This window comes from Cololabis saira, chromosome 22, assembly GCF_033807715.1.
Source record: "Cololabis saira isolate AMF1-May2022 chromosome 22, fColSai1.1, whole genome shotgun sequence".
NCBI lineage: Eukaryota > Metazoa > Chordata > Actinopteri > Beloniformes > Belonidae > Cololabis > Cololabis saira.
The window spans coordinates 14,390,735-14,404,207 of NC_084608.1; the positions used below are offsets into that span (position 1 = coordinate 14,390,735).

General features: G+C 40.4%; 1 protein-coding gene across 5 annotated transcripts in view; it reads left to right on the forward strand.

Annotated features, from left to right (window-relative positions):
- The first annotated feature begins 3,106 nt into the window (after positions 1-3,106).
- Positions 3,107-13,473, forward strand: part of pip4k2aa (phosphatidylinositol-5-phosphate 4-kinase, type II, alpha a) — a 33,824-nt gene continuing 23,457 nt past the window's right edge. For all 5 annotated transcript variants that reach the window (XM_061713926.1, XM_061713928.1, XM_061713927.1 and 2 more), the window contains exon 1: positions 3,107-3,810. In XM_061713926.1, coding sequence (XP_061569910.1) covers positions 3,670-3,810 — 141 coding nt within the window. In that variant the 5' untranslated portion in view covers positions 3,107-3,669. The remainder of the gene's footprint in view (positions 3,811-13,473) is intronic.

Genomic DNA, 13,473 nt, shown 5'->3' on the forward strand with positions numbered 1-13,473 from the left:
GGATCTCTCCTTGACCGCTTTCACCCGGACGACATGGAAGGTGGGGTGGACCCTCAGGGACCGGGGTAGGCGCAGACGAACAGCAGAGGGACCGATGACCTTGGACACCGGAAACGGACCCACGAACCGCGGAGCCAGTTTCCTGGAGACGACATGGAGAGGCAAGTCCCGTGTAGAGAGCCAGACCTTCTGGCCAGGCTGGCACGCCGGAGCCGGCCGGCGCCTCCGATCTGCAGCCCTCTTCATGCGGTCCACACTGCGCAGAAGAACCTTGCGGGCGACCGCCCAGATGCGGTGGCAACGCCGGACCATGGCGTGAGCTGATGGGACAGTGATCTCTTTTTCTGTGTCTCTGAGAAGACAGGGGGCTGGTAACCGAAGACGCACTGGAATGGTGACATGCCAGTGGCCGAGGTGGGGAGCGAGTTGTGGGCATATTCCACCCACACCAGGTTCTTGCTCCAGGAAGCCGGGTTCTGTGACACCAGGCATCGAAGGCATGTCTCCAACTCCTGGTTGAGACGTTCCGTCTGGCCGTTCGATTCCGGGTGGTACCCAGAGCTGAGGCTGACGGTGGCTCCGATGAATTTGCAGAACTCTTTCCAGAATCTGGAGATGCACTGGGGCCCCCGGTCTGAAACAATATCCTTAGGAAATCCATGGATACGAAACACATGAGTCATCATAATTTCAGCCGTTTCTTTGGCAGACGGCAGCTTAGGCAAAGCGATGAAATGAGTCATCTTAGAAAATCTGTCCACCACTGTGAGGAAAGTGGTGTTACCTTGAGAGGCCGGGAGCCCCGTGACAAAGTCCAGAGATATCTCAGCCCAAGGACGAGTGGGAGTGGGGAGTGGCTGCAACAACCCCATCTGCGCTCTGGAGGAGGTCTTGTTGCGGGCGCAGATAGAGCACGCCTCCACATACTCCCGAACCTCTCGCTCCATGGAGGGCCACCAAAACCTCTGGGAAATGGCGTGCATGGTTCGTTTGACTCCTGGATGGCAGGTGAGCCGCGAGGTGTGAGCCCAATGAATCACCTGTGGATGCATACCAACAGGGACAAACAAGCGATTCACCGAGCAACCACTAGGTGTTGGGTTCTCACCATTAGCTCGCTTCACCTCAGATTCTATGTGCCAAGTCACTGATCCTACCACACGGTTCAGTGGTAGGATGGGCTCAGGATCCTTGTCAATAGGCTCGGGGTCGAACAGACGGGACAAGGCGTCGGGCTTAGTGTTCTGGGACCCCGGCCTGTAAGACAACACAAAATTGAAACTGTTAAAAAACAATGTCCACCTGGCTTGAAGTGAGTTCAGTCTTTTAGCTTTGCGGATATATTTCAGATTCTTATGATCTGTCCATACAATAAAAGGGTGCTGCGCACCCTCTAACCAATGTCTCCACTCCTCTAGAGCTATTTTAACGGCCAACAGCTCACGGTTCCCAACATCGTAGTTCTTCTCAGCCGGCAAAAGCTTCCGAGACAGGAAGGCACAGGGGTGAAGCTTGTTGTCCTTTTCGGAGCGCTGGGAGAGTACCGCTCCCACCCCGACATTGGAGGCGTCCACCTCCACCACGAACTGCCTGCTGGAATCAGGAACCGTGAGGATGGGGGCGGTGGTGATGAACCGTGCCTTGAGCTGCTGGAAGGCCATGAGATAGGGGAACACAGGTGGAGTCAATCAGGGGCGGGGTTGACAATCACAGTGGAGGGAAAATCACACAAATGGGGGAAGTCAGGATCTGAAACGAGAGGGAGAAGGTGAGTATCAAAATAAAACAGGAAACCACGAGACAACATAGACACAAGACAAAACTAAACACAACGTAATGTTTCTTGAACATTATGAAAATATGTACGTGTATATATACATATATATACATACAGACTAACACATATATATATACATATGTTTGTATGTATATATATATATATATATATATATATATATATATATATATATATATATATATATATATATACATACATACATATGTGTGTGTGTGTATGTATATATACATGTATGTGTATATATATATATATATATATATATATATATATATATATACACACACATATATTGTCATGTCCTGCCTCTCGCCTGAAAATAGCTGGGATAGGCTCCAGCAGACCCCCGTGACCCTGCAAAGGATAAAGCGGGTATAAATAATGTAAAATAATATAAATAATATATATATATATATATGTATGTATGTATGTATGTATGTATGTATGTATGTATGTATGTATGTATGTATGTATGTATGTATGTGTGTATATATATATATATATATATATATATATATATATATATATATATATGCACGTATATACATGTGTATATATGTATGTATATACATGTGTATATATACATATATGTGTGTATGTATGTATGTATGTATGTATGTATGTATGTATGTATGTATGTATATATATATATATATATATGTGTGTGTGTGTGTGTGTGTATGTATATGTGCATATATATATGTGCATACATACACACACATACATATATATATATATATATATATACATATACACATACATACATGTATTTATATATATATATTTAGGTTTGTTAAAAGAGCAGAGACCTTGACCTGCCCGGTGCAGGGATACCATTGAGGTATAAACGTACTGTTGTCAGGAGTGACTCATAAAACAAACGAGGTCTATACAGCATCAGCACTTTGAGGCACTGACACAGCAATGCGCCAGTGGAAACAGCACAGTATGCACCAGAAAACCAAATGACCTCTAAAAGACATCAGGGACATCATCGCTCCGCTTCCTGGACCGAGCCAACAGATTAACATCCTCTAAATCCACAGTAGAAAGGGCACCAACAAACCCCCGTGTTTATTTCGGCAACAAGACTCTACTTACACCCGTAGCACGCCCAGTTCAACTAAAACCAGCTAAATGCACATATTGAGGCTGATACTCGGGCTTTTGCCTGGCTGATTTATGGTTCCGCGTTACACCAACGCAGAGCTTACGGCGTAGGGTACCGCGGCGACGCTTACCCTACGCCGTAGGGCTCTGCGTCGATTTAACGCGGAACCATGAAGTGCATTTTGGAGGCGGTGAGAGAGGCGCAGCAGAGCCGGGCTGTCACCTCCCTCCACCCGCGAGCTGCTGCCGGAGCAGCCGCAACACCACCTCCCATCCCCAGGACACGCCGGGATACTCCCCTGCTGCACAACAGAACAAACCCCGGCCGTGCTGGAGGCTTTAGCGCCTGGCTGGAGGGGCTAAGGGGCGGTAGTTAGCTTCCCGGGAGCGGGGCGAGCTGCGTGCCGTCGGTCGGTGCGCGAAGGTCGGGCAGAGTGTCTTCTATCTGGCGGCGTGGAGGACGGAGCACTAGCATTGTAACCCTTCCTGTCACTCATACGTGGAGACTTATCCCCGCGTTTGCAGGTCTGATGTGGGTGTATTGTGCCTATAATCTAGTGGTGTAGCCTGTAGCAGCTAGTGGAGCTAAGCAGGGCTCTGCGGGGACCGGAGCAGCCGGAGGAGCCGGAGCCGGGGAGAGGGTTCACCCAGCCGGGGGGGAGAGCGACGCGGCTCCGCATCCTACTAGCACTCAAAAAGGGCCAGGATCGGTTTCCTCTACATGGATCAGTGGTGATCACCGACACACACCGCAGGACTCAAACATGGCTTCGGCCGCCAGCATCGCCGCGAACATTGCGAGCAAAACCAAGACCAAGAAGAAGCACTTCGTGGCCCAGAAGGTGAAGCTGTTCCGGGCCAGCGACCCGCTGCTCAGCGTGCTCATGTGGGGAGTCAACCACTCGGTGAGTCGGGCCGGGGCTCCAAGCAGCCTGGCACATTAGGGCTGCAGTAGCTGTCAAGATAATCAGCCTTTGTGCTGGTTAGGGTTGACAACTCTCTCTGAGAGATAAATAAGGGACACATCTGCAGCATTCACCCTTCCTGGTGATGGGGGGGATTGTTTTAGCCCCTTTTTTGTGAGTGAAACGATTTTTTAACTATTTGACTCAAGCCTGAATTGAATTAGATGCATATTTTTGAATGCCATGGACACATGGGAAATAAATTATTATCCAGCAATTCATTTTAATACAAAATAATAAAATTAACTGAATAAATTAAGTATATGTAACGGGTGTATTACAGAGTATATTACAGAGACCTGTCCTGCTTAGGGCTGTTCGATTAATCGATTTTAAATCGTAATCGCGATTATGTAATTAGAACGATGTTAAAACGTGAAAATCGTAAAATCGATTTTTCACTTTTTTTTTTTTCCGACTTATTTTACAGAGTTTTGCACTTTATTCATTCATTTTTGGTTTAATAAGAGCAAAGTTTGTACTTAAAGCCCAATGGGGCAAATGTTCAATAAAAAAACAGCATATTTGAAATAATTTCTTTGACTTTTGTCAAATCACAAAATAATCGTAATCGAAAATTGGATTTTGAGAGAAAAAAATCGAGATTTTATTTTTGGGCAAAATCGAACAGCCCTAGTCCTGCTTAACTTAAAATGGTATAAATGTTAAAATTGTATAACGTAATATGACACAATAGAAAGAAAGCAAAGCAGAACATCCATTCTGTAATAGTGCACATTGTTAGTGCAATAACAAAAGTGCAAACAGAAAGTCTGTAGAAAACTTGTAATCATATTTGTGCCTCAAAGGCCATGACTGTAGGCTACAGTTGTAGTAAAACAGAAAAACACAACTTATGAACTCAACAGCTCAATGCCATTCTCCATTGGCATTTTGCGACTATTTTTTGACTCTCACAGTAATACTGGACAAAGTGCGTACTTTAGTTTATAAATACGGGACGTTTCCGTTTTTCAAGGGACGGTTGGCAACCCTGTTTGTGCTGGTGCCCCTGGTTGACAAATTGCGGATGACATCTGCCCCAGCAGTTACGTATACTGTCGTGGTCACTGTGTGACTGGCTGCAAGGGTGCTGTCATCTCACATGGAGTCAGTAATAAAAAAAATTATAACTGAAATATCATAGATGGAAATTAGTCCATCATTTTTGATGTATGCCTTGAAGTGAGTGTGTGCACGTGCACGTGTCAGTTGCAGCTTGAACTGCTAACTCTTCTTTGGCTTCCTGTTGTGCACATGAAGGATAAGCTCCTAGTGCTCTGTGTCATGAGAGAGCAGATCTTCCCCATGCAACTCAGCTTATCTCTGCTCTCCTTCTCTTCCTTTGCTTAATATCTGCTCTGGGCCCCTTCTTATATGCAAACTTGGCAGACGGATATTTCTGGCATCTAATCATAAGTATTAAACTTTTAACCGAAGTCTTCCACAAAGTATCGCTCCACGCTAAGAAATGTTGTTTTGTCAACTGATTAAGGCATCAAATCTGTTCTTTCACTTCCTTTGTTCTTTCTGTCTTAATATTAACGTGCATCCTCCCCTTCACTGTCTGCTGAGCTTGTATCTCATTTAGATCGTCATTAAACTAGTCCATTGCTGGCACTCTTTAAAAACTGAACCTTTCATATCTGGGGCTCCAGATTTAGATCTACCACTTCCCCACATGTAACCAACTGACCTGACCGGGAGGTGAGTTTTACCACCCATTCATTTATTGACTACAGACATTTATAGCTTTATGTAAATGAGAAATAGTTCATGTGGAGGAAGGCAATGATGGAGATAATTAGGTGTCTATGAAAAGTCAGTATGATGGGGGGGGTTTTCTGCCTGTATTTGCGTTAAATATATTTAGAATTTGCCATATCAGGAGAAATATAACTTTAAATACGTCTATTATGGATGTTCTTTGCACAAATTATGTTGAATTTGGTATTGAGTCAATAGGACAGGTTCAATAACATTTAGTAAAAATGACACTTTCTATTCTCATTGTTGCACATTTCAAATAAGTACTTTCATAACAACCGGTTCTGCGCACAAGAGAATTTCCTTAAGAGTTACATACCTCCAAGGGCTTTTTGTCTGTTTGCATCTCAGCAGTATAGCTAAGTGATGTAATGCTTGGGTAGGTGGTCGAGTCAACTGTTTTGTGTTTTTTGCCAGCACAAAACTGACTCAACAAAACCTGGAACCTTGACCTAACCGTCAGGCCGTGACATTATGTTTGTTTCATGTTTTTAAAGATAAAGAAAGGGCTTCTGTATATGAATAACATACTGAACAGTTGAATGTAATCACTGTTTGTGCACGTGGCATAGGCCACTTGTATGAGTTCTATGCCTAATTAATCCACTAATTGATTCATTATGAGTCGGTTGCCAGTGCAGAAGTCACAGGCAACACATATTTTCTCCAGTGCCGACACAATTGCCCTGGTAAGTAATAATATTCAGTTTTAGTTGGATTTTCTTCATGCGTGATTATTTTGATAGGTAATTCTTCATTTTCTTTTAATAATCTTATTGTTTCATTATATGATGTTGGTCAGAGATTAGTAATCAGAAGTACATTTCTAATATGAGAGGACAATTTTAAGCTTTCCGGAAAGGTCCTTTTATTTATTTTTTTATTTTCAACAAGGCCTTAGGTCTGAATGGGTTAACGAGGGCAGTTAGGTTTGGATTAGACGACCTGAAAATAGCCTGATGTATGTAAATCTAAGAGTGCTAAGATCCAAAGGTGTAATTCTTTATCCAAGCTGTTGTCTCGGGTTGGATTACACTGAGCTGGTTGTGGTGTTAAGCTGAAGGGTGCTGGCAAAGTAGGCTACAGAAAGGTTTACATCCAAACAGCTTTGTCATACTCATTAACAATTTACTAAATGGCCCTTGAAACTCCAAAGAAAGTTGAAGACTTAAAAAAAAAATATATTATTATTTAATAGGTTTGATAAAAAGTGGTGTTGCTGCACCAGTATGTTAGCAAACTCACAAAACCTTTCCACCAAATTGAGTAGCTACATGCATGCAGTCAGGACTCAAAATGTTTTTTCTTAATTCCACAATTAAATGTTTATGTTTTTTCCCCCTTTCTTTTCTTTTTTTAAATACGCGTGTGTCCATTAATGAAGATATATCAGCGAGGGGATCATATCAGTAATTTCCCCTTTTGACTGTGGTTTCTTAGATGTCTCTGTTAAAGGTGGACAAGTTCGGAGAGTCTACATGTTCAAACTATTCTCTAGGATTGCATATCACGGAGGAAGGACTCTGCCAGCACATTCTCTTCTTATGCCTTAGGATACCTCTTTGGCTGTTTTTCCTCACTGATAGCGAAGCTGCTCCCTCAGAGGCTAAAGGGTGTATAAAAATTACATTCTTTGTCATGTCTGTTTTGTAGTTGCTGCCAAAGGATTTGAACACTCAAGTTTGAACATGTTGATATGAGGTTACTTACTGCAATAAAGAGTTTGCAAAAGTAACCTCAATCTGTAAATAACAAGAAAGATCTGAGAATCCCACCAGATTGCAGAGGAAACATGTAAATACTTCAGATTCTGCTAATGGAGCTCCCACCCCCATAAACATCTCTGTGTTTTATTTTCAGTAGAGATGTCCATTTCAAGTTTCTTGGTTGATTGTAGTCCTTCGGTTTTTGTTTTTGAAAAGTGTGTCCTATCAATTTCTGTTATCTTTCTAAAATAATGGTGTGTGTGTGTGGGTGTGTATATTGTCACTTTTGTTAGGTCATTACGGTTGTGTGCAGATAGGGGATCTGTCTCTGTGTTTTAAGTACAGAAGGCAGCATGAGTGGCTTTCTTGTTCATAAAGTACGAAAGCTGTCATGAAGGGAACAGTGACAGGCTGGTGTCGCGGAATTAACTGAATGACCGCAGTATTGTTGTAAGAGTGTTGTGTTCTTCTGTGCCGGCTCAATCTGACACGCACACACCAGTTTGACTCTGTGACTGCATCGCATTGTCTCTTCAGAGCTGTGTCAGTGGTACATCAATTCTGACCCTCTTCAGAGACTAAGAAATAACAGGTTAAGACGGCCATTGCATAATCATAGATGTCAAGTCGTTCCTAATGTGATGTTGCATGTCATGTGCTACTGTCTTTTTAAACTAAAATAATAGTCTCAATTGATAACACGGTTTATTTTTGTAATAATAAGACCAGATGAAGAGAAAAAATTGGCAAAAATCAAGATATATATCTAATTTCCATTCCAGGTAGCTTGGTGGTTGGCACCATTCCCGGACAGCGATAGACTTACTGGTTTCAATAATATTAATTTAACATCCATTATCTATGACTGCCTATTCCAATGCAAGTCAAATCCCATTGAGGTCTTTCCATGTGGCGTTGCATGTTCTGGTTGTGGTTCTGTGGGTTTTCTGCAGGTACAGGTACTCTTCCCACAGTCCAAAAACATGCATGCTAGGCTAATTGGTGACTATAAATTGCCAGTTGGAGTGAGTGTGAGATGTGTGGTTGTATGTCTGTATGTGGCCCAGGGTTCAATAGCTGGGATCGGGTCTAGCACAGGGTTCTTCAATTCTGCTCCTCGAGGTCTGGTGTCCTGCATGTTTTGGATGTTTCCCAGCTCTATCACACCTGATTCAAATTTCTGGTCATCCTCAGCATTTCATCAAGGTCTGCACAATTCTGTTAATGACACAGTCATTTGTATCAGAGTGTGCTGAAGCAGGGAAACAAATAAAACATGCAGGACACTGGACCTCGAGGACCAGAATTGAAGAGCCCTGGTCTAGCAGATCCCCGTGACCCTGAATAGGAAGATGCAGGGATGAATAATACAGGGGTAAAATAGTTAATGTCCTCCACAATAAACTTGAGTCTTCCAGGGTGAACTTGTGTTTATTTGTTCTTCTTGTTTTTGCATTAATTTCAAATTTTATTTAGATTTAAATCACGCTGTGTGACTTCTTTCTTTTTATACCTCTATTAAATGTTCTGTTATGTGGGTTCTTTAAGCTGCTTTTATCGGAGCCTCTTTGCATCATCCCGTTATCATCCCATAGTACGCTTTAATTACCTGCTCTCCTCTCATCTCTTTCTTTTGTGTATCTCACCAGTCTGTCTGACAAGAAGAGGGGTTCTGTGGATAGTGTAAGATGGATATTCTATTAATATCTGGTGAAGTGACTTACAGCTCCATCTGATGATTTTTGGGTGAAGAAAAAACAGCAAAGCTGGTACCTTTCATCTTGGCAAACTGAGGAAATGACAGAAGCAGGAACTCACAGTCGCAGTGTGAGCTTGAAAAAGCATATTTATAAGTATGCATGTACTCAGAAAAAAATGAAGTAATCAAGCATTTCAAAGAAAAAATCCAATTTTCAGAACAGTTCAGAGATTTATGTTTGGACCTGTTTTAACTGACAAAAGTACCAAGAAATGGCCAGTTTTTCTTTTAAAGACAAGCTTTCTTAAACTTAGAAAATTAACTTGATGCCAGCAGCACATAATCAGACATTTTATACATTAAGGAACAGAAGGAAACAATTTTGCAAGATGGATCTGTGTCCCTCCAAGCTGAATAAACATCAGCCACTCTAGTTGTCTGACTGCATTTGTCTCATTCTCTTGTTCATTATGAGCCATACATTTTCACATAGAGACAGACCTGGCTCCTGGTAGGCCAGTCAAGATTCTGTTTTTCTTGGATACTATTTTGATGGCATATCATTGTTATCAAATAGTTTTTACATGAACCATAACATACAATTTTTCTTCTTTTTTAAGCATTAGACATTTTTGAAGTACTGTTAAATCTTTGCTCCTGTCCATACTGCTGGGCTCAAATTCAAAACGAACTAATTATTTTCTAAATAGAAGCCACATTCAAGTGTATACTGGTTTCTGGAGAGTATTTCTCTGGAGTAATTGTGCAGTTTTTTGCTAAATAATTTGAATACATTTTGGTTGCTAGATATCATATAGATTGTGTTTACTTCAGATTATTTCATAAGGTAAGACACAAACGAGTTCTTTAATTCTGCATTTCTTGGTGGTCCCCATGCTAGCTTTGGTATGTTTTCTGAAGATGGTAGTAAAGGCAGTTAAAAGCCAGTACATTTTCAACAGAAAACAATGGAAATGACCAATATTCAGTCTTGTGAAACTGAATAGATGCTATAGCGTGAAAATGTTGCAAGTCATGCTTAATGTACCAGTTCTATACCAACATGAAAGTATATCTATGAATGAAATTCCAAATGTTATGATACAATACGTGCCCACAATTCACAGTTCACTCTTCACATGGTCAGTCCTGAACTAACTGGGAATATCTGAATTTGAATGATAACAAAAACAGATAATTAGAAAGCCTAAAACTATGTGCCAATATTTAAAAGGTTTCTAGAGATCTGATTTCACACACACACACACACACACACACACACACACACACACACACACACACACACAGAGCTTTTAAGAGCTTTCCATACAATATTGCCAAAATGTACCTGCACTGTGGACAATCTAAACTTAATCCTAATCGTGATTATTGAAATTATATTCTTTGTTCTAACATTAACTTCATTTTCATTCACACCTAAGGTGCTGTAATCTACCTACACAAATGATTCTGTTTTATAGGACCCTTCTGTGAAGCTCCTTAAGTTTGCAGATGGCACCACTATCATCTTTCTTATTAGGGACACAACCGCATGCATTTTTTTGCACGTAAATCTGTGCAATAATACTGTGAATCCTTTTTTTTTTTAACAGTTGATTTCAACAGTTTTTTTTCTTTTTAGCGCAACTATTTTAGACTTCTTGTAGTTTGTTAGTACATATCTTTTTAATATAAATTCTAACATTTGACCCCTTTCACAGAGAGAAAGTTTACCCAATTCCTTGTTTGTGCATTCAAACCTGGCCAATAAAGATTATTCATGATTCTTGGAGATAATCTTAACCAGGATCCAATAAGTAACTGTGAGCTCACACAGTGAAAAGGTTTTAAATTCCTCAACTTTCGATTGAATGTACACTGACCGACAATTCAATTTGCCAACACTTGACGTCCCCCCATTCAAAGTAAATGGACAGCCTGGTCACCAGGCCCTGGTGCTGCCAGTGCCTCAACATAGGTGGTTGCACCAGAAAGATTCTAATGAGACACAAAAATCAAAAACTGAATTTCACATTAATGTGGTATTGGCTTAATTTATCATCCTAGTAGGTTGTTGGATAATTCATTTTTTTCCCAAAAATTCACTTTATATATTTGTAACATTAGTTTTCTACTGGTGAACTGGACAAATAGTCTCTACACAGATTGCTGTGAAACAAGTCAAGTCCAACAGCACGACAAGAGTGAGAGGAAACACAGCTTTTATTGTTTGTGCAATGATATCGGTAGCATGTGCAGTATTTTAATAAATACACAACACAGTCTAGCAAGTGGTAACCATCTTGTTGGAATAAATGATTGTGAAACAGCATCTCTTGCTGCACATACAATACATATTCGGGCAGATATTTTACCAGTGCTAGGGGTTCATACGTTTTTCAGAAATGTTGAATTCTCACATACGCCCCATTTTTAGAGCATTTCAGCTCGACAGTTCATGTGTGAATGCCTGTAAACATCTCTAATCCTACTGACCAATACCATGCTCATGAAAACTAGTGAGTACATATACATACACTATGTTTCATTTTCAGTTTGATTTTATCTGACTATTCATTTTGATACTTTCCTGATATTGTTGATCTTGCTTCTTTTGTTTATACCTCTAGCATAAAAATGTCTTCCCTTAAATATTTTCTATACCATTCTACAGTATTCTACAGTATTCATGTACTATCATCTTTTAGGAGTTTTCAGATCATTGTTAAAGAAACAAATAAGACTATGCAATGCTGCTGACAGAGCAAGCTTTCTAACCAACTTCCTGTATAATGGAGCAAGAGCACTCTCGGCCGGAAAGCCATTCGTCATCACCATGGAAACAAAAGGAAGTGGTGGTGTGAAATTTTTCTGCAGGTTTGATAGCTGCAGGAAAATATGCAGATACAAACATGCATGTGATAAAGCAAAATGTAAGAGGCACTCCCCCTCAAAAAAAACTATGACAAGAGCCTTGAAGAATAAGTAGAAGTACTCTACAATACTCTTATGGAACATCAGCTCGTATAATAAGTGAGCTCCACCTCCATGATGGCATGAGCAAAAATGTTTCTTGAAGCTGATTTTAGGGGGGGACAAATTTAAATAAATAAATAAAATTTGTATATTTTGACCATCATGCATGATTTACCTGAATAGTCTAAACTATAAAACAGTTCAGGATATGTAGTGGCAGAACCTCAAATAAACAATACATGCCATATCAAACATGTCATTTTTTATATATATATATATATATATATATATATATATATATATATATATATATATACACACACGGACACACACACGGACACACACACAAAAGCTATGCCAAAATGCAGAAGTAGTGAGTGGAAAAACTAAGTAGCCTATATCCGATGATGCAGTACCTTGCAGAATCACCTTTAGTAACAATGACTTCAAAGAAATCCTTTTTCTGCATGATTTTGCAATTCTATGGCACCATTGTTGAGTCACAGCCGCCCCCACATCAGTTCATTGAGGCTTGCAGGCTTCTGTTGATGATTTGCTCACATATGGTCCCGCTACACCACTTTTGCAATATATTGATTCTTTCTTTTCAGCCATTCAGTTGTAGATTTGCTAGTGTGCTGGTTTCATTTTCCTGCTGCATGACCCAATTTCTACCAAGCTTTTGCTGTTGGACAGATGGCCTCACATTTGTTTTAGAATTAATTTAAAGATCTTACTAGTGACTTTTAAAGCTCTTGGTGGCCTCTTGCCTTCTTTTTTTTATCTGACCTTTTATGCAAGCCTGTACATAGATTGAGATTCTCAGACAGAGGACTTTTATTTTTTCCTAGTAGGTGACATCTGTGGTTAAAGCCCGTAAACTGTAAAAGAAGCTGCCAGTGGGAATTGAAAATGCTGCAAGTTTACAAACTCATTAAGTGATTCAGACCAGAGGATTTTAAATAAAGTTTAAGAGTTACATAACAGTGTCATACTCTACAGAGCTAAATTAGATAATTGCTATCTTTGTATATAGCCATATATAGGTTATGATTCCAAAGACGTTTCTTCCGTAGTAGTTTGTGTATTCGGAGTAAGGTCCTAATTGGATAAACACTGGAATTTTGCTGTGTATGTTAACATACAAATTTTTACAGGTCAGAGCAACAGCAAATGAAATGACTTTAGTTTAGTTTAGGAATCCCTGATGTTGGAAAGTGAAATAATGATAATCTAAATAATGATAGAACAGCATAAGACCTGTAATTTATGTCAGAATTAGTGTAATTTGATACAGTGTACAAGTGTCAAGTGTGTAGTTACAGCTTGTTTGATAGTCGGTTCGCTGCTTCGATTATACAGCTCCATGGCGTTTGTTTTCTCTGTGAAGTCTGCCACTATATAGTTAAAACTTTGACATGCTCAAACTGCATTCCAAAAGGGAAACACGGCAAA